The following is a 27,010-nucleotide window of genomic DNA, read 5'->3' on the forward strand; positions in this document are numbered from 1 at the left end:
TCTTCCATCTGCTGGTTCACTTCCCACAAATGGCCGCAACTGCCAGGGCTGGGCCAGGCTGAAACCAGGCACTCCTGCGTTGTGGGCATCCCAAGTAGCATCTTACCCACTACTCCAAACACAGGTCCCTAAATTCCACTCTGTGTAATTAAATGTATACCACTTAGCCACATGTTGCCTTTTTTTTACAGTGTTAATGTATGAAGATGAAGATGTTAGCAGTAATATAACCAGTGAGTCACTTTTTTTAATTTTTAAAGACTTATTTATTTACTTGAGAGGCAGAGTTACAGAGAGAGGGACAGAGAGAGAGAGGACTTCGCTCTGCTGATTTACTCCACAAATGACTGCAAGGGCCGGAGCTGGGCCGATTTGAATCCAGGAGCCTGGAACTGTCCAGGTCCTCCCACATGGGTGGCAGAGGCCCTGATACATGGGTCATTTTCTGCTGCTTCCCCAGCTGCGTTAGCAGAGAGCTGGATTGAAAGTGGAGCAGCTAGGATTGCAATATAGGATGCATCCCAAGGTGTGGCTTCACCTGCTGCACCACAGCGCCGGCCCCCCTATCTTGCGATCTTTAGACCATTCCCCAGATGGCTTTTTCTCCAATAAACAGGCCTCCAAGTGACCCTGTTCCCTCTCAGTATAAGGGAGCCTGTCTGAGAAGGGTTTGTTGATAGAAACCCAAATGGAAGACATTGAATTTTCTTGATCTCCCTGGGGGTAGGGGCCCAAGCATGTTGGCCATCTTACGCTTTCCCGGGCCATAGCAGAGAGCTTGATTGGAAGAGGAGCAGCCGGGACTTGAACCAGTGCCCATATGGGATGCCGTCACTGCAGGTGGAGGATTAACCTACAGTGCCGGCCCTCAGTGGGTCACTTTTATCTTTTTATTTTTAAAAATCTTTTTATTTTATTATTTTAATTTTTATTGGGTCACTTTTAAAGACAATCTGTGAGATTAAGAAGTATACTCTTGTGTGTGTTATCTTACTGCTCCATGAGATTTCTAAAATGTAACTTTAGAGCGTTTTTCTTCGTTGGGATAACCCATGGTTGGATTCCTGAGCACAATTATTGTCTCATGATGATGGACAAGGCTCTTGATGGGACTCAGTTTATCACAATGCCAGTTAACTAGCAGTTTTCAAGTTCTGGAACACTCTCCCAAATGGAGAGGAATCGTATTTGGGAGTTACTTGGTCTCTTACTCATAGGCACGAAGTACATGTTGTTTTTGTAGGTGAAGCTACTTTTTGCTGTACTGAAAACTCCACACTCTGTGGCAGATACTTGCAGTTCTGTGGTTGGCCACTAGATGTCATAAGTGCCCTAGGAGCAGGGCTGGTCACCCAGTTGGGTAGAAATGGAACATTGGGAGCTCCTAGACCCGTGTTTCCACATGATGGATGCCAGAAGAACCTGATACAGTGTGATATATAGAAGCAAGGTACAACTGGAATAATGAAATTTCAAAAATAAGCCCTTTTAACGGAGAGCTGCAGTGGTTCCACCGGGTATTGTAAATGCGTCAGGTGCACGGGGTACTGGTGTTGCATTCCTGGCATTGAGGTTCGACCTCTCTTTTATGGAAAGTCGGATTGAACTTCCATTTAAGAATATTCGGTAATCCCTCTCAGGACACACTGTAACAGCTGGTATTTTTGTGTTGTAGTAAATTGATCCCATACAACAGTCAGTAATAATTATGGCTGGGTTCTGACAGATTCCAAAGCATTTTCAAAAAATTTAGCCAAAGAAAATAACATCATTGCTACAAAAAAATTTTTAACTCTGTTTGAAAGTTAAAACCCACAACACTGCTTCATTTCATGAAACACTAAGTGTTTTGTTGGTTAGGAGTCTCTCACAACCGTTTTGTTGTTGTTATTTTGTTTTGTTTTGTTTTAATCTATCTATTCTTGGGGCTGGCATTTTACCTAGTGCGTAAGATACTGGTGAAGGCATTGCGTCCATATCAGAGCACCTGGGTTCGAGTCCCAGCCCGGTGATTCCAGCTCCCTGCTCTTGTGCATCTTGGGAGGCAGCAGGTGACGGCTCAAGTGCTTGGGTCCCCGCCACCCACATGGGAGACCCCAGTTGAATTCCCGGCTCCCAGCTTCAGCCTGACCCAGCTCCAGCTGTTGTGGGCAGTTGAGGAGTGAACTAGCCAGCAAAGAGTTCTCCCTCTGTGTGTCCCTCTGTCTCCAATAAAAGAATTAAAAAAAAATGTACTTGTGTACGTTCTGAGAAGATAGTGCATTTATGTTTAGAAGATGATTTCTCTGTGGCTTTGGAAAAAACGTAGCCATGAGTTCTTTATGAAATAAAACACGAGATGCTTAAGGCCCTCACATATGGCGACGTCAGTTTGAGAGGCTGTTTTGATTTGGAAGGCGAGGTCTTTAGTTTGAACGGAATGTGAATGCACCAAATTGTATCAGATTTTAATTTTGCTTGCTGTAAAAGCATAAATTGGTTTATTATATGGCGTATGTGGCTTATAAAAGCTAAACATTGTAAGTTCTTGAGGCCACAAAGAAAGTGTTGGGTTTCGTAGTATGGATTACATAGCACATATGTATAGATTATATAGTATGCATGTTTCCATAGTCATAGGAACAATCTATACCACTCAAATAAGGAGTTTTCGGATGGCAGAAAGAGCTTGCATTGTATATACACACGTATGATACATACCTACCTGGATCTATACATGTCTATTGTCCTGTGTATGTGTATATACACATATGCTTATGTGTAGACATGTATATGCTTACATTTTACAAATTTTTTATGAAGTTCTTGGATTTCTGAATACTTTATTTTATTTTATTTTATTACACACAGAGAGAAGGTGAGGCAGAAAGAGAGGTCTTCCAACCGCTGATTCACTCCCCAATTGGCCGCAGTGGCCAGAGCTGTGCCTATCTGAAGCCAGGAGCTTCTTCCCGGTCTCCCACACATGGGTTCAGGGTTCAAATACTTGGGCCATCTTCCACTGCTTTCCCATGCCAGAGCAGAGAGCTAGATTGGAAGGGGAGCAGCCAAGACTCAAACCGGTGCCCATATGGGATACTGGCACTGCAGGCGGTGGCTTTAACCCACTACACCTCAGAGCTGGCCCCACATTATACAAATTTTGATAGGTTTTTCTGTTTTTTTTTTTTGTTTTTTTTTAACATGGTAGGCATAAGTGTGCTTATATCTTATACATTTTAATGGATTTTCCTTTTTTAAGCCAGCAAAACCAACATTTTACATTGAATGCATTCTTTCGGGATCAGGCGCCAGGGTGGTATGGCCATAGAATGCATTCTTTAAATATACATGGTCTGTTTCAGACTTTGTTGAGTTTGAATTCACTACAAGCCCATTGTTGTGTAAGGAGCATCTTTGCCACTTGGAGGCTGACTACTGATTGTTGGAATAATTTATGGAAGGGCAGCCGGCTTTGGCTTTGGCCTTTTCGAGCTACTGGGGAAATCAGCTTCAGAAGTGGGCATGGGTGGGCCCTCGCTTTGTCTTTCTCCCCTGTTTTGTTGTTGTTTTTAGCTGGGCCGTTTATATTTTTCCCCTGGTGTTTGAAATAACCATCCTTTTGTTAGCGCTCTGTGACGTCACTCTGAAAAGCGGAGATGTCCCAGCACCGAGTCCGGTCCCAGGTGATGGCCTTTGCTCGGCCTTGGGACAGTTAGTGCATTTAGAAGGCTTCCAGAGGACCTCGGCGGTCGGATTTTTTTTTTTCAAGCAGAGGTTGACCAGCCCCGTTGTCTTTATTCTGTGATGTGAATCAGCAGCTTGCAGGCTTCCAGAACTGGAGTGAGCCAGTTTTCCCCTATGTCCGGGGTTTCTCTTTCTCCACTGTCGCTAATGTATGATAAAATACACTTTCAAATTTCTGAATATGCCAGGTAGAGAATTGGGGCAAATGCATTTAAAAAATGAACTTGAACACATTGTGTGGTTCTTGTGAGTTTTTATAAAAATGTAAGTGGAGTGCATTTTCCATTATTAGGCCATGGTGAACCAAATGTAAACCACATGGCCTCTTGCTAGGTGTCAGGCCAATGTAAATTTTAATCTCGCTGCGTTCTCCACTGTTTTCGTTTCATAATCTCATTACGTGCATTTAAAAAACCCTGGGCGTCTAGCGAGGACTCCTGGGGATCCCTGGGAATGTTTTGTTTTTCATTTGGATGTTGGCTATGAGCATACTTGGCATTCAGAAAGCTCATTTATCTGTACATGTAGGTGCCCGTCTCGGTATGTTCAATAAAACGTTTTTTAAAGAAATCCCAGTCATAGCAGCCAGGGTTTATTGTTTGCTCGCTGAGTGCCGCGGTCTGTTGTATACCTCGCGTCCTGTTACCAGATGACCACTTGTAAGATTGACGCTGTCGTGCAAGGTCACAGCTCTAACAGGATTGCAGATTAGGCCAGCGCTAGTGCCCTGGCTCTTAGCTGTACCCTGAGCTGCCGCTGCTGGTTATTTTGGGATGTAATCATTCCTTAGCGCAGTTATTGAAAACAGTGCTCTGATCTCGCAAGACGCGTGGAAGCTTAGCTTTCCCGGTCGGAGCTGACTTTGGTTTAGTAGCTGGGGTCGTTCGGTTTGCTGTGGGTGACTGACACGTGTGTGAACCTGTGATACCATCTCACTGCTTCTGCAAGGTCATGTGCTCCTCCAAGGTCGTGTGCCAGCTTCCAATAGAGCACTCCGCCGTAATCATGTGAGGATGAGCTGTCGAGCAAATACGGTTCTGTGTGGTCGAACAGCCTCTGTTGTGTGCGACAGGCTGCACCGCCTCTGTTCTGCATTAAGAAGTGGAGTTTAGAATTCTTACAGTAACAGCGGGAAAGAGCGTCTCAGGGCTCTCCCTGGATCCAATCAGTGGTTCCCAAACCAAATGTGAAAACCTTTAAGGAAGCCTCCATACCCGCATACAGCACGTTTATGTTTTCCATTGGAAATCTGCGTGTCAGATGCTTTCCCACTCACTGTTTGCCTGTAGCCTGTAGGAAACAAACACAGCTAAACTCTAGAAGCCAGTGATGGCTCTGGGGGTATGTGGAAATCTGAATTGTGAATTTGTTAAAGGATGTCCTATCTGAGTGACACTATTTTTCTTTCTTTTTTTCTTTCTTCTTCTTTTTTTTTTAATGCAAGTGTTTCTTTTCTTTTTAACGTCAGCCTTCAAGATCTGAGTCTTGCAGTGGGTGTGGCCAGAGGCCGTGGACTGGAACTGCGTGTGGCTCTCCGGGGCCGGTGTGTGGAGCTGTGACATCATGCCAGCCTTGGCCACGGGACCTGGTACTGACACAGGTATGCGAGCCCAGTGGGGCTGTGTCCGTGTCCCCTTTTCCTTAAATGTTCTTGTTCACAGTGGAGCGAGCATTGTGTTAAGTAAGTGCAGACGGGTCCTACTTGGCTCTCTGTAGCTAACACGAGGGCGGTGAGCTCAGCTTGGGTCTGCCCTGCTTCCAGAAAGGTAACCTCGAGCGGTGCTCTGGTGCACCTGCTGTCTGCACACAGGAGTTACCTGGGGGGACAGCGTGCATTTTAAGAGCAACACTTCAGTGTTTTAAACATGCAAAAAAGTGTGACAGGTCCCACAACCCCCACATGGCCTTTCACTCACTTTTAACAACAGATAAGGACTTTTTTTTTTTTTTTTGGTGGCCATATTTGCCTCAGACTCTTACTTTTTTCTTTAAGGCGGAAAAACATTATGCCTACCGCAGGTGTAAAAACTATCTAGAAATTGCTGCAATGGGAGCCAGTTAAAACTAAGAAACAGTTTCTACCTTGTTATGAGTGGTGAGGCTTGGAGATGCACCTACTGAATATTTTAAGGAGGGGGGAAAAAAATCCCCACGGATACATGCGGGCATGTGTGCGTGTGCACGTGTATGTGTGTAGAATCCCCTCCTGCCAATCTGGGTCAGGAGCTGGCTGGGACGGAGGCTGCCCCTGCGGGCAGGACCAGGAAAACAGCACGTGGGTGGGAGACCCCTCCAGGATGCCTGGCCCACGTGTGGGTGGCCCTGAGCTTGCAGGGTTGGGCTGTCCCTGGACACCTTGCTCTCCCTAGCTGGGACAGCTGTCGCAAACTGGACAGTCGCAGCCACTGCACCCCTCACCTCCGGAGGCTGCTTCGCGGATTTGATTGTGTGTGGCCCGTGGGGTGTTACTTCGCCTCTTTCGTTTGGATCATTTGTAGACATTCTTAACTGTTTTATCAGATTTTGTCTTATTTTTATCCAGCACGATTCGTCGATTGTTTAATTATGTAGCATTTTTCTTTCTTAGGATGTTAATTTGGAAGCCAGGTCCTTTGGGAAAAAAAAATCCTTTTTCTTCTTTTTCATGTTTATATAGTCCCACATGGTATTTTTATATATTTACTGTATATAAAAAGTGAATGATTTAACTTTGCAAAGCCATTTGGGAAATCATAGATAACATCGATTTGAGCTGTAAATTTACTCTCGTTGGGTCCTGGATAGATTTTATACCTTGCTATGCCCTAAAAAATATGCCGTGGTTTGGTTGAACACAAATCATTGTTGCTTACAAAGAACTCGAGGGTAACAAAAATGGGGGTTTTATAGTTTACAGGGGTTCAGTGTAGCCGTCAGTTTTTACAAATTGCCTAGGCCATTCAGAAGTTTAAAAGGGCTTACCCCTACTAGGCTGCCTATCTGCCTTGCTTTGTCGTGTTTGTTGACCTTGAGTCGACACGGTGCCGCCACGGTTGTGGGAGCCCCAGAGCACAGCACAGCTGACACCATCACTTGTGTGTCGTAGCCCCGTGGGTCCACGGCCGTGCAGTGCCCATGATGTTGTCCCTGGGAGGTTTCCAGCGGGCCAGAGGCAGAGTGAGCCTAGAGGTCCCCAGCTCCCCGAGCCGCAGAAAAACTCCCAGTGGGCAAAACGCTTCCAGCGTAAAACTCTGCCCGCTTCTCCCTCTGTCCCTTTGACTCCTTTCGCTAAGGAAAAGAAAATTTAATTACACGATTCCCGCAGAGGAACATTCGCCTCTGCCCGACCTCATTCTTTCTGTTTGATAAGTACCCTTCCAGAGTTTTCCCTGCATTAAACACACATGGATGCACAGGAACAGTTTTGAGTCCTTTTAGTTTTCTTTGCCTTTTAAGCACTGATTTTTATTAGAGCTTATGGATCCCACTCTCACTCTCTAGAATAAGCGTGTGTCCTGGAGGGGTATTTCCGTGGTATATATAACAGTGAGTGTGCGTTTCTGTGCGTAGTTAGCCCCGTATACATCTGTGTACCTACGCAGCGTTGTGCATAGACTCCCAGCCTAATGAACCATTGCCCTGTTCACGAATCCCTCATTTCCTCCCTTCTGTAAATACCTGTGGAGGGAAGATGCATGTGCAGTTAATGAGGCTGTCAAATCGCTCTCCAGAGTGGCTAAACTAATGAATGATTTACGGACAGCGCGTTCAAGATTCTTCCCGCCCCCTTCCCCCAACACGGCTGCCAGCGCTCAAGACTCTCAGCCTGTATCATTTTTGCCAGTCCAGTGGGAAAACACATAGCCCTTCGAGTGTGAAATGTGTGAGCGCTGCCGCCGCTGCCCCAGAACCTGCCCCTCGTGTCTGATGGCCGCTCCTCTCTGAGTTACCTGCCTACATCCTTTTTCCATGATGACACTGGTTTAGCGTTTTCTAATTTGTTGCTGGAATTCCTTTGTTGGTGTTCTGTGCGTGAATCCCTTGGGCCCTGGTAGGTTGAGCACCAAAGTTTTGAGTGACCCAGTAGTTACCCTTCTGTTTTCTTTAAACGCCGTCATTAATTTTATGGACGTTGAGAACTTTCATGTGGTCAAATCACTGTTTTCTGTAGGGCTCATGACTGTCTGCTTCCCTTGTTTAAGAAGGCCTGTCCTACCCTAAGATCATGAAGATTTTTCTCTTAAGGATTTCTGATAATTTTACAAATTTGGTTTTGCACATTCGGAATTGTAATCCAGTGGCCGTGTGTATGTGGAGAGAGAGGGGCAGTGGTCTAATTTGATTTTTTTCCCCATGGGGACCGCCAGTTCTCGCAGGGTCACTTAGGCAATAATCCATCTTTGCCACACAGATTTGCAATATCCCCTCTGCCATCCACCAGCATCATGCATGTTTTGGGTTCTCTTTCTCGGCTGTGCTGATGTTGATCTTTTCCTACAAACATTTACGAGAGAATCTTTCAGGACAATTTTATAATTACAGAAAAGTCACGAAGACTGTACAGAGTTCCAATATGCCCCACACCCAGTCTCTTCCTTTATTAGTGCCTTGGTTTTGGTTTTTCCATCGGTGACCCAAGATCAATACGTTCTTATCGACTAAAACCTATGCTTTGTTCAGATGCCCTCGGTTTCCCCGAGCATCCGTTTTGTTCCAGAATCTTCTCTGGGATATCCTGTCACGTTCAGTTGCTATGTCACATTAAGCTCCTCTGGGCTCTGCTGGGTTTCTCAGACTTGGCCCTGATTTTGGGGACATGCGTTGGTCAAGGAACCTCGTCGTAAGATTCCCGTCTGTTGGAATTCAGATGTTTTTCTCACAAGGAGACGGGGGCTGTGTGTTTCGGGGAGTACCGTGCTGTCATCTGGCCTGACACCGCTGTCCATGTTCGCACTGTAGTCTTTGGGAGGAAGTCTCTACATGCAGCCCACACTGCACAGGTAAAGAGTGAAGCAGCTCCAGAAATTATTTGGAAGTTCTGTCCTTCTCCTCCCTCGTGGGTTCCTGTCACTGGAGACTCACGGGATACTGAGTCTGCCCCGTGTGGTTCAATCCAACAACGCCTTTATGTATTCTGACACTCAGGTTGTCCCAGCCTTGGCTGTGAGTGCTTCGGTCTTCTCCTCCCCTCCCCCGTCATGCGGCCTCGGTCCTCTCCTCCCCTCCCCCGTCATGTGGCCTCATTTGTGTGACTCTCGGTGTCCTCACAGTGGCGCTAGGGACGCCCCGGGCTCATCATCAGTTTTCCCTGCCCAGGTGCTGGAATCAGCCATGTCCCTGCAGAGCCCTGGTCTCTGTTAACAGTGTGAGCCTGGAAGCCAGGATCGGGGCGCTGGAGCTGCTGTCTCTTGTCTGTCCCTCCGCCGACAGAGCAGAGATGTGTATGTGAATGTACCAACCTGTGTGTAAGCACACGCGTGTGCACAGCCGCCGGTGTTTCTGGGTGCAGTCGCTGGCTGCAGCACGGAGCTCAGTAGGAATTCTCACTGCTGCCTCCAGCTCTCAGCTGTTAGCACACAGATGTAGTCAGTGCAGACTCCCCTCCTCGCTTCTCTGCAGACTCCAGCTGGCACGGCCCACCGCCCGCGTACTCAATGTCAGTCCTGGTCTCAGTGTCCCCGGGATCTTCAGAAAGTTCCTGACAGAGGCGTAGTGTGCAACACTGCACGTGGGTTTCGATTCTTGGCGTTACGATAAATTTACTGCTGCTTCTTTTTACAAACTTTTTAAGGATCCTAAGACCATTCTTGTGAACACATAGGAAACAACCCTTCTCAGCGAGGGAGTGGATCTTGTTTTTATTCCTGCACAGTACGGGGCTGCGCATTCCTTTCCTGCATAAAACCTCTGTGAGTTTTGCTTTTCTAATTTCATTAAGAAGGATTTTTGCAAACAGCATATAATGTGAAACATAATATATGTGCAGAAACGCATGTAAAACTTTTATTATAAGTGCAGTTTTAAAAGTGGGTGTAAGACCCACGCCCACGTGACCCACCACCTAGGCGAGGAAATCGGACATGTTGAAAGCAACTGTGTTTTCCTTCACAGCTACAATCTCCTCTGCCTCCTTAGAAGTGGACAGTAAAATAAATAATAAATAAAAACATGGAGGAAAGAAAAAAGAAGAGCAGATTGTGGGGCCTGTGTGGTGGCACAGTGGGTGAAGCCTCCTCCTGCAATGCCAGAATCCCATGTTGGAGCTTCGGTTCAAGATCCAGCTGCTCCACTTCCACGTGGAAAGGCAGTGGAAGATGGTCTAAGTCCTTGGGTCCCTGCCACCCTCGTGGGAGACCTGGGGTCCTGATGGCAGCCTGGCCCCGCCCCAGCCATTGTGGCCATTTGGGGAGTGAGCCAATGGATGGAGGGTCTCTCTGTGTGTTTCTGTCTCTCCCTCTTTTTCTGTCCCACTGCCTTTCAAATAAATAGCATAAATTAAAAAAAAAAAAAAGATTCCTACCTCACAGCATACGTTAGTAATGATTTTGTAAGCATTCCTGGGCAGTATACTCAGACTTTGCTTGTTGAGCCTTATAAATAAATGGAATTATGCCAGCTTTTTATTTTAGGTTTAAAATGAACATTTACTTTTACAATTTTAATTTATTTTTATTTAGTTGAAAGGGAGTAAGTGAGCAGAGAATCTTCCATTTGCTGGTTTGTTCTCCAAATGCCCCCAACAACCAGGGTTGGCCCAAGCTGAAGCTGAGAGCTAGGAACTCCATGTGCATCTCCCATGTGAGTGGCAGGGACCAAGTACTTGAGCCATCGCCTGTTTCACTGATCTGGAGCCAGGAGCTTCCTCCTGGTCTCCCACACAGGTGCAGGGGCCCAAGGACTTGGGTCATCTTCCACTGCTTTCCCAGGCCACAGCCGAGAGCTGGATTGGAAGTGGAACAGCTGGGACTTGAACGGGTGCTCATATGGGATGCCGTCACTGGAGGCAGCGGCTTTACCCACTATACCACAGTGCCGGCCCCTCTTACATTTTAAGAGAAAAGAAAGGCAGTGCAGCTCTTATTGTACTGATCACTTATTTTTTTTAAAGATTACTGGCCAATTGAAAGAGAACAGCACACATCTTCACACAGAAAATCTGGAGGCCGGCGCCGCGGCTCACTAGGCTAATCCTCCGCCTTGCGGCCCCAGCACACCGGGTTCTAGTCCCGGTCGGGGTGCCGGATTCTGTCCTGGTTGCCCCTCTTCCAGGCCAGCTCTCTGCTGTGGCCCGGGAGTGCAGTGGAGGATGGCCCAAGTGCTTGGGCCCTGCACCCCATGGGAGACCAGGAGAAGCACCTGGCTCCTGCCTTCGGATCAGCGCGGTGCGCCGGCCGCAGCGGCCATTGGAGGGTGAACCAACGGCAAAGGAAGACCTTTCTCTCTGTCTCTCTCTCTCACTGTCCACTCTGCCTGTCAAAAAAGAAATTCTGGAAAATTTCCCCTTGCCTGGTTCCCAGTAAAAAGAAAAATGCTCACTGTGTGGCTTTGCATCTATCCCCGCGGGAAGAGCGTTAGCTTTTTGACCAGGTCGAGCTGAGAATCGGGAGTCCCCGGCCTTCAGGTTCGGAGCAGAAACTCACTGCTGGCTCCAGCGCGCCCTCCTGGCTCCTGCAGCACAGGCCGGGGCCCTCCTGCCTCTCCCCGTCCCAGCCAGCGCAGTCGGCACGGTGGGCTGCCACCGTGAACTTGAGAAATCTTTTTCCACTGGATGGCCGACAGTAATTTAAACATATACAGGGCTAAGCAACTCTGTAACTAAGTCCGCTGTGTAATTACCTTCCCACTAAACCCAGATCAAATTTATCTTGAAAGCAACCCATCTGTAATTAGGTTCCCCTGGGCGGCCACCGGCCAAGCGCTTGTTCTCAGAGCGCCCCCACCCTGCTGTGCTGCTCGCTCACGTGCCCAGCGGCACTCACGTCCTCCAACACCATTTTGCTGTGTGATTGGAGACTTCGGCTGTTTGTTCCCAACTGTTCCCTTAACTTGCTTTTGCCTTTTCCAGTGCTCTCAATTGATGCTGTGTGAGAAGTGGGCCAGGGTTCTCCCAAGTTAATGTTTTCCCGTGTGAATGCCCAGTTGTTCTACCATGTCCTAGGCTGCAGGCTGGCGCTTCCCTGTGGCTTGCAGCCTTCATCAAAAGGTTGAGTGCAAGAGGAGGGACTGAGCAGCCTTGGGTGCGTTCCAGATGGCAAAGACATTGTTCCAACATTACTTCTTTTCCTTTTGGTTCTTTTTATTCTTTCCCCCCTGCATGCTCATTATTAGATCAAGGACGCTTCCTGGTATGGTGGCTGCTTTTCTTCCCCCTTTCCTTTCCTTTCCTTTTTTTTTTTTCTTTTCTTTTCTTTTCTTTTAGTGACTTGCCTTTCGACTTTAAATTTTATCAAGTGCATTTGACTGTTCCAGGGGTCATCTGAATGGCTTCCTCTTAGTCCCCTGACCTTTAGCAAATTGCGTTGATGTTGGAACGTTAAACCAACGTGCACTTTGCCATTTGGTGGTAGTTGTAGTGTACTGTTCTTTTCATAGAGCGCAGGGTCCAGTTTGCTCATCCTTTGTTTAGGATTTTGCAATCCGTGTCCAGGAGGGATCTTTAGCCTTTATGTCCCTTTCTCGTGCCTACATTTTTGCAGAGTCATGCTAGCCTCTCACCGTATGCTGGGGAGGAAGGGATCTTTCTTTTGTGGACAAGTTTGTTAGCTTACCTGTTAGGCTTGCTGGGACTGGAAACTGTCCTTCTGACAGTTTTGGCAGCTGGCTCACTTATTGTAAACACTCTGGAGAACAGCCATTCTATGCCTGAGTCGGTTTTGGTGATTTTGTTTTTCTAAGACTCAATCCATTCCATCCAAAGTTTTGAATTTGTTGTGAAATAATCACTTATCATAGTTTATGTCTGTAGTTCCCGCACTGATGCTTTTAATTTGGTGCTGACCTTGGTAATTTTTACCCTCTCTTCTTCTCTCGGCTTAATTTTATTAGAGTTTGTTGTTTATTAGTCTTTTTGCATGTACAGCTTTTGGCCTTATCAATTTTCCCTACTGTGCATTTGGTTTTGTTAATTTTTATCATTCTCTAATTCTTTGAAATACTGCTTTTCATAAATACACAGTCTTCTTTCCTTTTATTAATATTCACATTTAAATATTTCTAAGATTATGTCATGCTATAATTTTAAAATATTTTCTAATTTCATTCAATATTTGTTTTGTTTCATAATTAGTAATTGAATATTTAGAATGTTTTAAAATATCCAAATAAGGACCTAAAATTTTATTTGTTACTGATTTTTGCTTTAATTGATTTGTGGTCAGAAACTGGATTTGTATTATTTTAGTTCTTTGAACTTTTTTGGACTTATTTTAGTAATTCTTCTGTATGTGTTTAACAATAGGTGCTTCAAAAAGTTCTTGGAAAATGAAATTAAAAGATTATTGTTGCAAAAAAAATTTTTTTTCTTTTTTTTTGACAGGCAGAATGGATAGTGAGAGAGAGAGAGACACAGAGAGAAAGGTCTTCCTTTTTGCCATTGGTTCACCCTCCAATGGCCGCTGCGGTCAGCGCATTGTGCTGACCCGAAGCCAAGAGCCAGGTGCTTTTCCTGGTCTCCCATGCGGGTGCAGGGCCCAAGCACTTGGGCCATCCTCCACTGTCTTCCCGGGCCACAGCAGAGAGCTGGCCTGGAAGAGGGGCAACCGGGATAGAATCCGGCACCCCGACCGGGACTAGAACCCCATGTGCCTTCGCCGCAAGGGGGAGGATTAGCCTGTTAAGCCACGGCGCTGGCCGCAAAATTTGTTTTTGAAGATTTGTCTATGTATTTGAAAGAGAGTGACAGAACAATAGTGAGAGCATGTGTGCATAGGAGAGAGAGAGAGAGAGAGAATGAATGAATTCCATCTGCTGTTTCACTCCCCAAATGGCCACATTAGCCAGGGCTGGGCTAAACCAAAGCCAGGAGCGAGGAACTCTGTCTTGGTTTTCCCACCAAGGTGGCAGTGAACCAAGGACTGGGGCCATTCTCCACTGCCTTCCCAGGCACATTAGCAGGGAGCTGGATTGGAAGCAGAGCAGCCGGCACTCAAATTGGCACTCATGGGATGCCAATATCACAAGCAGCACCCAAGCTCACTATGCCACACTCTGGGCACTGCAAACCATTTTGAAATCCATGCATTGATTTTTTGTTTTTAAGATTTATTTATTTATTTGAAAGTCAAAGTTAAACACAGAGAGAAGGAGAGGCAGAGAGAGAGAGAGGTCTTCCACCCACTGGTTCACTCCCCAACTGGCCTCAATGGCTGGAGCTGCACTGATCCGAAGCCAGGAGCCAGGAGCTTGTTTTGGGTCTCCCATGCAGGTTCAGGCACCCAAGGACTTGGGCCATCTTCCACTGCTTTCCCAGGCCATAGCACAGCTGTAGCTTTATACAACCCGTATAAAGCATAGCAGAGAACTAGATTGGAAGTGGAGCAACTGGAACTTGAACCATATGCAAGGCTGGCACTGAGGCGGCAGCTTTACCCACTATTCCACAGCACCAGCCACCATGCATTGATCTTTTATAATAATGCTTGTTCTACATTTTGAAGATCCTCCTGTGTGCATAGATCTTAAATTTTTTTACACCAAAGCAGACTTACCTTTTAATTTCTTTTCCATAAACTTTTTTTGAAGTCCCCTCAGTTCTTGAGTTATTCAGTGTTATTTGCACATCTAGGCCATTTTTGTTGATTGAATCATCCAGGTATTCTGTATTTTTATTGTTTTTGGTTGTTGATGACCAAGATAATCAGTTAAAAAAGAGTCTCCCTTAGTGACTGTGGATTTCTCTTGTGGCTCTGCCAGCTTTTGTTTTCTGGATTTACAGTTGCTACTTCTTTTGATGTTGAATTATACTTTTTTTTTTTTAAGATTTATTTATTTGAAAGAGTTTCAGAGAGAGGTAGAGACAGAGAGAGAGAGGTCTTCTATCCGCTGGTTCACTCCCCAGATGGCCGCAACGGCCAGAGCTGCACCGATTCGGAGCCAGGAGCTCCTTCCAGGTCCCCCATGCGGGTGCAGGGGTCCAAGGACTTGGGCCATCTTCTACTGCTATCCCAGGCCACAGTAGAGAGCTGGATGGGAAGAGGAGCAGCCAGGACTTGAACCGGCGCCCATATGGGATGCGGCGCTTCAGGTCAGGGTATTAACCCGCTGCGCCACAGCGCTGGCCCCTCTCTGGATAGTTCTAACATTTTCTTTCCCCTCTGCATCTCTGCAGTTTCACCATGATGTGTCTAGGTTGTGTTTTGCTTTCTGTGCCTTACTGAGAATTCTTTGGGCTTTTGAAATATGTGTATCCATGTAGTTTATGAATTCTGGAAAATCTTTGTCCATGGTCTCTTGCAATGTTCCCTACATGTACTTCAGTTTCTCTTTCCTCTCTGGTATGCAGTTAAACACGGGTAAGTCTTGGATGAACCTGTATCTCCCATACTACGTGTCCATAGTTCCACCTTTTTGCTTTTCCATTTTGTTCTTTGTGTAATTCTCACGTATCTTCCATTTTTATTTTTGTTGAAAGATTTTTAAGGTAATTTACTTACTTGAGAGGCAGAGAGAGAGAGACAGAGATACACGAGAGATCTGACATCCAGAGGTTCACTTCCCAAATGCCTGCCACAGCTGGGACTAGGTCAGACCAGAGCCAGGAGCCAGGAACTCCATCCGCTCTCCCACATGGCTGGCAGGGACCCAAGCACTTGGCCCATCACCTGTTGCCTCCCAAGGGTGGGCGTTGGCAGGAAGCTGCAGTCAGAAGCAGAGCCAAGGTTCACGCCCAGGACCTCTGTTATGGGATAGCGGGATCCTAAGCGGCGTCTTAACCGCTGTGCGAATCATTTGGCCCTTTTTGTCTCATTAATTGCTTTTGTGAGCTATAACTGACCCTCTTTAGTTGTTAGTATTAAGTTTCTAATTTCAGTGACATATATTGTTTATAAGAAGTTCTGTTGAGTTTCTTTTAAAAATGGTTAGCCAGCATTCGAGCTGTCTGCACCGTGGACCAGTCTGGTCAGGAGATACTGTTCACTGTATTTCCTATATCAGAACCACGATGCATTTGTATTTAACGTGGTGGTCTCAAGTTATACGGAATGTGTCACCAAGATTCGCCTTATAGGACGTTATTTAAAATCATAAAAATGGGCCTTATTGCTATTGTTAGGGACAAGAAAATATTTTCTTTCTCATCTTTCATTAAAAAAAAAAAAAAAAGAAAACCTTGTGGTCTCTCCCATTGATATTATATTTCGATTTTTGTTGTGGAAGTGTAAGGTCTTGAACTTGCTTGCTGTTCTTTTTTCCCAGTTGTTCCCTCAAAGAAACTTCTGATTTGACTCATGTTCATGAATTTTGCAGGTTCTTCCACAGCCACTCAGAACCATTAGGTGCCTTGCTGACTGCTAAGTGTTCCTTGTGAACAAAAGGTGACATGTGGACTGGCACGTAGGCACGGCTTATTTTTGTAGGTGTGGGCAGACAGTGAATCAGCACACCTATTCTCATCCTTGTCACTGTTCGTAAAATATTTAGGAACCAAGTGAAAAAGCCCTCTCAGTGTAACAGGCATGGGTTTTCCAGGGCTGCAGAGAAATGTCACTGCTCTTTCCTCCTCTGTGCAGTGTGTCAGCTTGTATCCTATCAAGAGTGCCCTCTCCGGCGCCGTGGCACAGTGGGTTAATCCTCTGCCTGTGGTGCCAGCATCCCATATAGGCGCCAGTTCTAGTCCCGGCTGCTCCTCTTCCAATCCAGCTCTCTACTGTGGCCTGGGATAGCAGTAGAAGATGGCCCAAGAAGCTCCTGGCTCCTGGCTTCGGATCGGGGCAGCTCCGGCCGTTGCGGCCATTTGGAGAGTGAACCAGTGGATGGAAGACCTCTCTATCTCTCACTGTCTGACTCTACCTCTTAAATAAATAAATAAAATCTTTAAAAAAAAAAAAAAAAGTAACCTCTAGTGGCCGAGGAAGTGGCTTGCAGGCAGGTGTCCTGACAGCACCTGCTCTGCCACCTCACATGCCCTGGCTGTTAAAAAAAGCCCCTGGGGCCAGCACTGTGGCGTAGCAGAAAGAGCAGCAGCCCACAAGGTGTCCCATGTGGGCACCGGTTCAAGTCCCAGCGTCTCCACTTCTGATCCAGCTCTCTGCTATGGCCTGGGAAAGCAGTAGAGGATGGCCCAAATCCTTGGGCCCCTGCACTTGCAAGGGAGACCTGGAAGAAGCTCCTGGCTTTTGATAGGACCAGCTGTGGCCATTGTGGCCATTTGGGGAGTGAACGAAAGGATGGAAGACATCTCTCCCCCTCTGTCTGTCTGTCTCTCTGCCTCTGCCTTTCAAATATATAAATAAATCTTTACAAAGAAAAGAGAAGCCCCCAGCAGTCATTCTAGGTAAGGATTTTGGCCGAGATTTTCATGCACTGTTCGGTATGTGCGTTTCATTTTGACACTCATTTTATAGTCTTTTTGGAAATAATGTGACTTCTGCCCCTGCTCTAGCGAGCGCAGGCTTCACTGGGGGCAGTGCAGCTTACCTTTTGATTAAATTTTCAACATTGAGATAAATATGTATGATATAAAATTTGCCATTTTAACCATTTTTAAGCACACAGTTCGGGAGCATTGACCACATGGCCATGTGACCGTCACCACCATTTATAAAAAATTCTCGTCACCCCAAATGCAGGCTCTGTGTCTGTCAGGAGGAAGTCGTCCATCCCTTCCCTCTCACCCCAGCAGCCACCCTTCTGCATCCTGTCCCAGCCTTGGTCTATTTCGGGTATCTCATTTCACCGGGATCATGGGCTTTCCATTTTTTGACTGACTTGCTCCACCTTGAGTGTTTTTGAGGTTCGCCCATGTTGTCTGTAGCACATAGGAGAAATGTGTTCCTTTTTAATGCTTGAGTAGTATTCCACAGCAGGTATATATACTGCTTTCTGTGTAGCCATCTATCTGTCGGTAGACACTGGGATGTTTCCGTCTTCGGGCTGTTGTGAGTCATCCTGCAGTGAACATCACTACACAGGCGCCTGACCGAGTCCTCCATTTAAATTCTGTGGGCAGGTGTCTGGGAGTGCAGTTTCTTGGTCAAAAAGTAACTCTGTGTTTAGCTTTTTGAAGACTTGCCAAACTGTATCATTTTGCACTTCTATAGCAGTGCATATAGGGGTTCCCGTTTCTTTACATTCTCATCAACATTTGTCATTTCCTATATTTTTAAAAACTTACATCCATTCTAAGTGTGTGACTTGGATCTGCATTTCCCTGGTGACGAATGACATCAAGTGTCTTTTCATGTGCTTGTTGGTCAGTTGTCTGTTTTTCTTTGGAGAAATGTCTATTCAAGTCCATTGTCCATTTTTAAAATTGGGTTGTCTTTTTAATGTTGAATTTTAGCAATTCTATGTATATTCTAAGTATTAAAAACCACCATTGTGAATTGCTAATATTTTCTCTTATTCTGTAAGTTGTCTTTTTTACTTTCTTGATATTGTCCTTTGATGCACTGAAATTTTTAATTTTGATGAAGTTCTGTTTTTTTGTTACTTTTTTTTTTTCCTTTAAGACTTTATTTATTTGAAAGGCAGAGTTATATAGAGAGAGGCAAGGCAGAGAGCAAGACATCTTCCATCTGCTGGTTCATTCTTCAGATGGCCCAAGGCTGGACCAGGCCAAAGCCAGGAGCCAGGAACTTCTTCCAGGCCTCCCATGTAGATGTGGGGGCCCAAGCACTTGGGCCATCATTTGCTGCCTTCCCAGGCACATCAGTAGGGAGCTGGATTGGAAGTGAAGCAGCCAGGACTCCAACTGGCTCCCATATGGGATGCCGGTTCTGCAGGCAGTGGCTTAACCTGCTGTGCCGTGGCGCTGGCCCCCTGTTGCCGCTTCTTAATGACACGTGAGAAGAATCCACTACCAAATCCAAGGTCTTACACATTTACCCCTATGTTTTCCTCTGAGAGTTTTATGGTTTTTAGTCATATTTAGATTGCTGATCCAGTTTGAGTTCATTTCCATGTCTGGTGTGAGGTAGGGGTCCAACTTTCCTTTTAACCTGTGGAAATCCAGTTGTTCCATTACTGCCTGTGTAGTTCTCGTCTCTGTGTTGAGTGATGACCTGTTTTCATCCTAGAAGACATTTGCCTGTGCTTTATCTGGGAGCTGTTTGCAGTAGAGTTCAGTGTCCTTTGTTCAGAATTATTGGAAAGCTTTGGTGAGTTTATGTTACTGTTGGACAGAATTTCTTCATTGGCAAAGCACTGCGGATAGTGGGAAACTGACTGTTGGGTTAAATACAATCTAATTCTTACTGTTGTGTTTTGTATTCTAATTGTTTTGGTAGGTTTTTTTTTTTTTTTTTTTTTAAGATTTTATTTATTTATTTGAGAGGCAGAGTTACAGACAGAGGGAGAGAGGCAGAGGTTCACTCCCCAAATGGCCACAACGGCCAGAGCTGGGCCATTCTGAAGCCAGGAACTTCTTCCAGGTCTCGCTGGAAGCACTTGGGCCATCTTCTACTGCTTTCCCAGGCCATCAGCAGAGAGCTGGATTGGAAGAGGAGCAGCCAGGACTTGAACTGGTGCCCTTATGGGATGCTGGTGCCACAGGTGGAGGCTTAGTCTACCACGCCACAGCACCAGCCCCTACAACGTGTTTTAAGACTGGAATCCTCCTCAGGTGTTTGGCCTAGTAGTTAAGATACCGGTTATGACACCCCTGTGCCACATCCAAGTACCTGCATCCTGTACCCACTGCCAGCTCCCAGTGAAAGCCTCTGGATAGCACAGACCCTGGAGGCAGCAGTGATGGCTCAAGTGCCTGGTTCCTGCCATCCCCGTGGGAGACCCGAATTTAATTCCAAGCTCCTAGCTTTGGCCTGGCCCAGCTCTAGTCCCTGCGAGCATTTGGGGAGTAAGCCAGTAAATGGAAGATGCTCTTTAGCTGTTATTTCTCTGGTAAATAAACCAGTCAATTAAAAAGGCTGCGTCAACTTGTAAAAATATTCTAATCTCCTTGTCTTTCTCCCTTGATGGTGTTATTCTGCGGTCGGTTCCTGCTACCTAATAGAAATGGATTACAGAAAATGGACCTTTAAAATTAAACCACATTGAACAGGCGGTTAGATGGAACATAGAGAATCATGGGGGAGAGAATCAGAACTTGATCCAGAAAAAGGAAACAAAACTGGGACCATATTCTTAATTTAATTAAGTTTGAGGTGATAATCTCAACTCTGTGCCGAGTTATAGAACAGATAAAGAATGGATCCTGCTGAATTGTTATTAACATAAGATGCTTACAGCATTTTAATAGACTTTTCTGGCAAGTTAATGAAATGGGTTATTTTAACAAAAATATTTGAAGGCTTTGGTTTCTCTAGATTATTTTTTTAAACTTTGATATCCGTATCGTTCGTTTTTGATGTTCAGTATGTTGTAAAGCTAGTTCGTTTTTGTCTTGCCTAGTTGTCAGCTGGCCAGGGTCTCTCACAGACTAGTCCATCACCATTACTGTTTGTGGTTAGATTTTCTCAGCTTTGAAAAATCCTGTATTTTTGCATTGTTGTTTATGGCATCTGAGACCAATGACATTAGTGTAGTGGATCTGTCTGAGGTAGGAAGCTATGTTTGAAAGAGGCCTTGTATTAGACATTTAATTGTTTATTTGTAATTATCATTATTTATGTTTTCCTTTGTAAACTTTTAGCACTTGGGACTCAGATCATTAATCTTGAGGAGGCTGGGAACACCCATGTTTGTGTTATTTTTTAAACAAAGATTTATTTTTTTTTTAATTTTATTTGAAAGAGTTAGAGGGAGGCAGAGAGAGAATCTTCCATCTGCTGGTTCATTACCAAATGGCTGCAGCAGCCTGGCCCAGCCAGGTGGAAACCAGGAGCCAGGAGCTTCATCTGGGTCTCCCATGTGGATGCAGGGGCGCAAGCACTTGGGCTGTCCTTTGCTGCCTTTCTAGGCGCATTAGCATGGGGCTGGATTGTTAGTGGAGCAGCCGGGACTCAAACCAGCACCAGTATGCGATGCGCCAGAGAGAGAGAGGTCTTCCTTCCACTGGTTCACTCCCCAAATGCCCACAACAGCGAGGGGGTAAGGATTGTCCGGCCCTTGTGCCGTGTAAGGCGCGTGATGTCATTTGATCTGACCCAGCCAGGGCAACTGCAGGCGGGACTCAAAGTTCCAGAAATCTGTTGCAGACCAAGTTCTGACATTGCTAATTTTGTATGGGCGGCAACTGATGTTAGAGATATCCAGACGGCGCTTGGCAGCAAAAAGGCTCCCCACCTTCTGATTAAGCCCTCGTTAGCTGTCTGCTGGGATGCATGAGCAGGAAGCTGGATTGGAAGCAGAGGAACCAGGACTGAAACCCAGGTACCCTGATGCGGGCATCGCTAGCGGTGGCTTAACCTGCTTCGCACAACGCCTGCCCTGCACTACAGTCATGCCTGTGTGAGCCAGGTCTGAAATTCTGTTTGTCATTTTGTGAAATGTTTGGTTAACCTGTAATATCAGTACACATGTGTGGGCCCTAGTGCAGTGTTTCACTGTCTCGACACAGTGTACCCTAATCAAAGTAGGCACCTGGCCTTTCCCTGTCTTTGTCTTTTCTTTGTGTTTGGACCCTACCAACACCTCTCTTCCAGTTCTTTGTGGCATGAAATCCATCATTGTGAACAGCAGCCACCTTCCTGTGCTGGGGGACTCGGGACTTTCTCTCTTCTACCCGAGAGAGGTCAGGTTTTTTCAGTAAGTGGTGCTGGCGAAACCAGGTGTGCATATGCAGAAGACTGAGATGAGACCCGGCCCCCAGACCGAGCGCCACTTCTCACCCTATGCAAAACGCAGCAGCCATACATGGAAGATCTAAATGTGGGACCTGGGTAAACACTGCCTAGACACTGCTGGCTTTTAGAGTGAGCTCCCCCAAAGCACAGACTACAAAAGCAAGACTAGGCAAATGGGATTATATCAGACCCAGAACTTTCTCCACAGCAGAGGCAAACAGCCCACAGAGTGCAGAGACAGCTGACAGAATGGGAGAAGAAGTTTGCACACTGTTCACGTGACAAGAGATTGAGATCCAGAACATTAGGGGCTTTAAAACAACTCAGTAACAGCAACAACGAATCCAAACAGTCCAGTTAAGGGGTGGGCGAAGGATCTAGGAACTGATTTTGATTTTAATCTGTTTTTGTTGATAGATATATGGCTCCATATAATTGCAATCGTGCAAAAGTACATTAACTTCCGAAATCCAAATGGCAGTCAGCAATCAGAAGTTAATTGGAGGGCTGGTGCTGTGGCACAGTGGGCTAAGCCTCCGCCTGTGGTGCCGGCATCCCCTATGGGTGCTGGTTATGTCCCGGCTGCTCCTGTTCTGATCTAGCTCCCTGCTGATGGCCTGAGAAAGCAGTAGAAGATGGCCCAAGTGCATGAGCCCCAGTACCCACGTGGGAGACCCAAAACAAACTCCTGGCTCTTAGCTTTAGGTTGGCCCAGCTCTGCCCAAGGCAGCCATCTGGGGAGTGAACCAGCGGATGGAAGACCTCTCTCTCCATCTCTCCCTCTCTCTGTCTGTAACTCTACCTCTCAAATAAATAAGCAAAATCTTAAAAAAAAAAAAAAGTTAATTGGAGGAGCTGTGAGAAGACATCCCCTCTGTAGCACTTGTACAGTGTCATGTAACAGTGCTGGGACTGGTTTCTCCGAAAATCATGAATGTATTGCAAATTTGAACATGAGTGCACAAAATCTTTTTTTTTTTTTTGACAGGCAGAGTGGATAGTGAGAGAGAGACAGAGAGAAAGGTCTTCCTTTTTGCCATTGGTTCACCCTCCAATGGCCGCTGCAGTCGGCGCAGTGTGCTGATCCGAAGCCAGGAGCCAGGTGCTTCTCCTGGTCTCCCATGTGGGTGCAGGGCCCAAGGACTTGGGCCACCCTCCACTGTCTTCCCGGGCCATAGCAGAGAGCTGGCCTGGAAGAGGGGCAACCGGGATAGAATCTGGCGCCCCGACCGGAACTAGAACCCCGTGTGCCGGCGCTGCAAGGGGGAGGATTAGCCTGTTAAGCCATGGCGCCGGCCCACAAAATGTTAATGACTTTTCCTTCAGTGGTGCTGGATTCTTGGTGGGAGTGTCCTATGGACCCTGTGGGAGGCCACTGGGGTCTATACTCTCCTCCTCTGATTATTCAGAGGCTTAGAACACAGGAAGCAATTTAGAAATGCCCATCCTTGGAGTCAGTGCTGTGGTGTAGCAGGTAAAGCTGCCTGCAGTGCTGGCATCCCATATGGGCACCTGAGTCCCCACAGCGCCACTTCTGGTCCAGCTCTCTGCTAATGCACCTGGGAAAGCAGCGGAAGATGGCTCAAGTGCTTGGGCCCCTGACATCCACATGGGAGACCCAGGTGAAGCTCCTGGCTCCTGACTTTGGCCTGGCCCAGCCCTGGCTGTTGTGGCCATTTGGGGTGTGAACCAGCACATGGATGATCTCTCTCTCTCTCTCTCTCTCTCCCTCTCCCTCTCCCTCTCCCTCTCTCCGTGTGTGTATGCATGTGTGTCTCTCCATGTACCAGGCACATTAGCAGGGAGCTGGGTTGGAAGTGGAGCAACCAGCACCTGAACCAGAGCTCATATGGGATGCTGGTGTTGCAGGCCATGGCTTAATCCACTGCACTGCAACACCAGCTCTGGTAATATGAATTTTTTCAGTAGATTTGTATTTGAGATTCCAAAGATGTGATTGTTTTTCCTTTGAGGAGGAAACTTTGGGGCTGCAGGGTGAGCTAGCTCTCCAGTGACACTGGAGATCAGACCTTGAAGATGACTTAATTCAGTTAAAAAGCTGTTGCGGAGCTGTCAAAAATCTTGTAACAATTTTAAAATATCCTATTTGCCAACATTCACATTTAAGCATTCAACCTCTCTTTTTCTGTTAGAGTGCTCTTAAGATTTTTATCTTAAGATTAAAGATTTTATCTTAAGATTTTATCTTAAGAGTAAAAAATCTTATTTATTTGAGAGGCAGAAGGAGAGAGAGAGACACTTCCCACCTGCTGGTTTACTCCCCAGATGCCGGCAACAACTGGGCTAGGAACTCTATCCACATGGGTGGCAGGAACTCAGCCCCTGGAGCCATCATCTGCTGCCTCCCAGGGGATACATTAGCAACAAGCTGGCCCAGAGCAGAATCGCTGGGCCTCAAACCTGCACTCCCAAAGCAGCAGAGTAACTCAGTGCATCACAATGCCTGCCTCACCCATTCTTCGTCTCTGTTGGTTATGGCCACTGTCTTGGGAGAAAGCTCTGGTTCTCCTGTGGCATTCTGTGCAGCCAAAAGGCCATTTTCTGCTTCTCTGGTTTTCTCTTGCCGTTCCTCATGTCTCTGATTGAGGTTGGGACCTGTTGATCTGTTACTTATCGCAGCACACACTGAGATGGAGGATGCTGCCTGCAGCGTAAAACAAAATCCAGATCGGCTTTTCAGTCTGGTCCGACTCCACAAGGTGTGCCTCTGTAAATGCGTAATGATGGAAATAAGTCTCAGCCTAGGGTGCTGTGCCGTGAAGCAAGTGCAGTGTTGTCGTTTTTCTAGCAGGTTCTGCAGGACTGGTTGATTGTACCATGAATGGCATCAGCTTTTGGAAAGGTCAGCTGTAGGCCGTCATTTGTAAGGGTTTTAGAAATAATTTTCACTTTGCTATGGCTTTTCTCTCTTGGGTGTGGACTGCAGAATATTAACACGCCATGCAAAACTAGATGAGGTGATTACGGATTGGAACCCATTTTAAACTCAGAGAGGAAAGTGAAAGTTACACACAGGTGTGTGCACTTGCCCTCTCTCAGCTCATCTGATCTTATAGACTCTTTAAGTTAATTGTGTAACGCGTTATTCAGCAAACCGCATTGTTTAATTGTTTAAATTGTTTTGCTCATTCACTAGCTCAGCTTGGGAAATGCTTTCACAGGTCATTTGCAGCATGGGTCATTTGTCTTAGAGTGTAAGACAAAGAATGTTTCTGTCAGTTGTACCCAAGTATTTCGGGAGTATAGCTACACTTGGAATCAAAACAGACTTTAAATGAGAAAAATCAAAGCCTGCTATGAATGGCACTGACTACTGCTGATTATTTTACCTTTGACAAAGTGGAAAATTGAAAGCTTGGTGTATCCCATTTTATTAATATAATAAAATTTTATAGTGTTGTTCTGGGCTTCAATATATGTTCTTTAGTGTTTATTAGCCCTAGGTTATAGTAAAGCGTTTTCGGTCCTAACTCTGTCTACACTGTGCAGAATGCAAATAAAAAAAGAAAAAAAAAACTAAGCAAAAACTCCAAGAAATACCTCGTTTGGCTTTTCTGCCTCTCAAGTCTCTCCCTGTGTCATTTCTAAATAGTTTGCTTGCTTCTGCTATCTAACATGATTGAACACAGAGCACATCTTTTTTTATCATTTAGCACAGGTTTATAGCTTCCCCAGACTTGTTCTAATAATGAAGCTATGAGGGCTATGACAAGAATGGCGATATTGAATTTCTCTAGACTCACAGTAAATTTTTCCGTTCTGATGTCAGGAATGCTGAGGCTGTGGAGCCGGCAAGCAGGGTGAATGTGTTCACTGTGGGAGCACTCGCATCCAATTCTGAGCCGCTTACTCTCTTAGGAGCCGCTGCTGTCTTTTACAGAATATTCTGCGTTTCTTCAGAAGCAGTTTTCTGGAACTACAAAAATGTCTTCACTTTTTTTGTGCTTTTTTTTTTTTTTTTTTTTTTTAATGCTTTCGTGTTTTAGATAGGCAGTTTGGGGGGAATGAACGTCACATCTTGGCATTATATCCGTTTCTGTAGGTTTGATAACAACCTATATTTGTTCAAGTACAGTGAAAAGGCAGAGGAGAGTGAGTCTTTGAAACGAAAGTTTCTTTATAACTGATATAGGCAGATCTGGATCTGTGGTCTTAGATTTTCAGGTTATCTGCAGTAGACCTGGACTGGGGCACACATGTGTTGCTTTGCAAAGTGCAGCAGAGGTGGAAGGGAGGAATGGGTGTGAGTCTCTGTTGTCCATTTAGTTTTGGTTAAAACATTTTTGGAACCAGGAGTTGGGGTGTTTCAATAGCCCTAGATCGTGTGGTGGCTAAGTATACATTGGCATAACTGTCCTGTTTTATAATTTTTTAAAAATTCTCATCATTTTAGACAGCTGACACTTGCCCCTGATTTAGCAGATTTTTAACTCTGAATACACTTGCCCCAGAGTCTTGTGTATGGGGCTGGCCGTGCTGACACTGCTGGACTGTGGCTGAATGGCCGTGGGTAACTTTGCCTTAAAATCTTGGCCTGATTCGTGGATCACCAAGCTTCCCGTTGAGTCTTCCTAGTGTCTTCGTGTTCTGCGAATACCTAACACACGTTTAAACCAACATCATTGACTTAAAGAGAGCTGTTCCCCTTCCCTTGGCTTCCCCGAAGCTAAGCTGAAGCTGCGAGCCTGGAACTCCATCACCTGCTCGCTCGATGCCCCAGCAGGCACAACCCACAGGGCCATAGGGGACAGCAGCTGCTGCTGCTTGAGGCTGAGAGTCATACCTGTGCTGTGGCAACAGGCCACGTCCCGTTCTGCCCTTCTACAGTCACCCCCGCCCTCCGGTCCTGCTGGCCCCAGCTGAGCCAAGGCTGCTTCTCCAGGGGGCTTTACTGTTCTCTTCCTCACTCATTCCATATGAGCCAGCAGATGGGAGCCCTGTCGTCTCTCTGCCTCTCCAATAAATAAAATCAGGTAATTAAAAATTAAATGATAGTCATACTCCTTGAGTCGAGGCTTGTTACGGACTGTTTGGGCCAACTGCTCCGAATGCAGCCTGGATTTTCTGAGTCTTAGTTTTGACAAGAGGGGGGACGGTAGTGCTTGTGCGGACAGCATCGATCTGCTATCTAAGTGGACTGTTCTCCGCGCTCTGGAAGAGTTCAGTGCGAGAGCTGCGGAGGGATTGAGTGGTTTGAATGAACACCTGGTGTTGGGCAGGTCTGCTCCGAGGAACACCATCTCATATGGCAGCACTGGTGTGCCACAGGAGGTCACATCCAGGGTGTGTCTTCATTATGTCTCAAACTGACAGTCTACTGGGAAGGGAAAGTCACTTATAATTATCTCAGTGAAAGAATTAGCATTCCTTTTTCTTTGGAA

At 46.1% G+C, this 27,010-nt stretch overlaps 1 protein-coding gene across 2 annotated transcripts in view; it reads left to right on the plus strand.

Moving 5' to 3' along the window:
• MPP7 (MAGUK p55 scaffold protein 7) overlaps positions 1-27,010 on the plus strand; it is a 237,256-nt gene that overhangs the window by 55,235 nt on the left and 155,011 nt on the right. For both annotated transcript variants that reach the window (XM_062211103.1, XM_062211104.1), the window contains exon 2: positions 5,195-5,326. In XM_062211103.1, the coding sequence (XP_062067087.1) occupies positions 5,290-5,326 (37 nt within the window). In that variant the 5' untranslated portion in view covers positions 5,195-5,289. The remainder of the gene's footprint in view (positions 1-5,194; positions 5,327-27,010) is intronic.

The sequence above is a fragment of the Lepus europaeus genome, chromosome 14 (assembly GCF_033115175.1).
Source record: "Lepus europaeus isolate LE1 chromosome 14, mLepTim1.pri, whole genome shotgun sequence".
Lineage (NCBI taxonomy): Eukaryota > Metazoa > Chordata > Mammalia > Lagomorpha > Leporidae > Lepus > Lepus europaeus.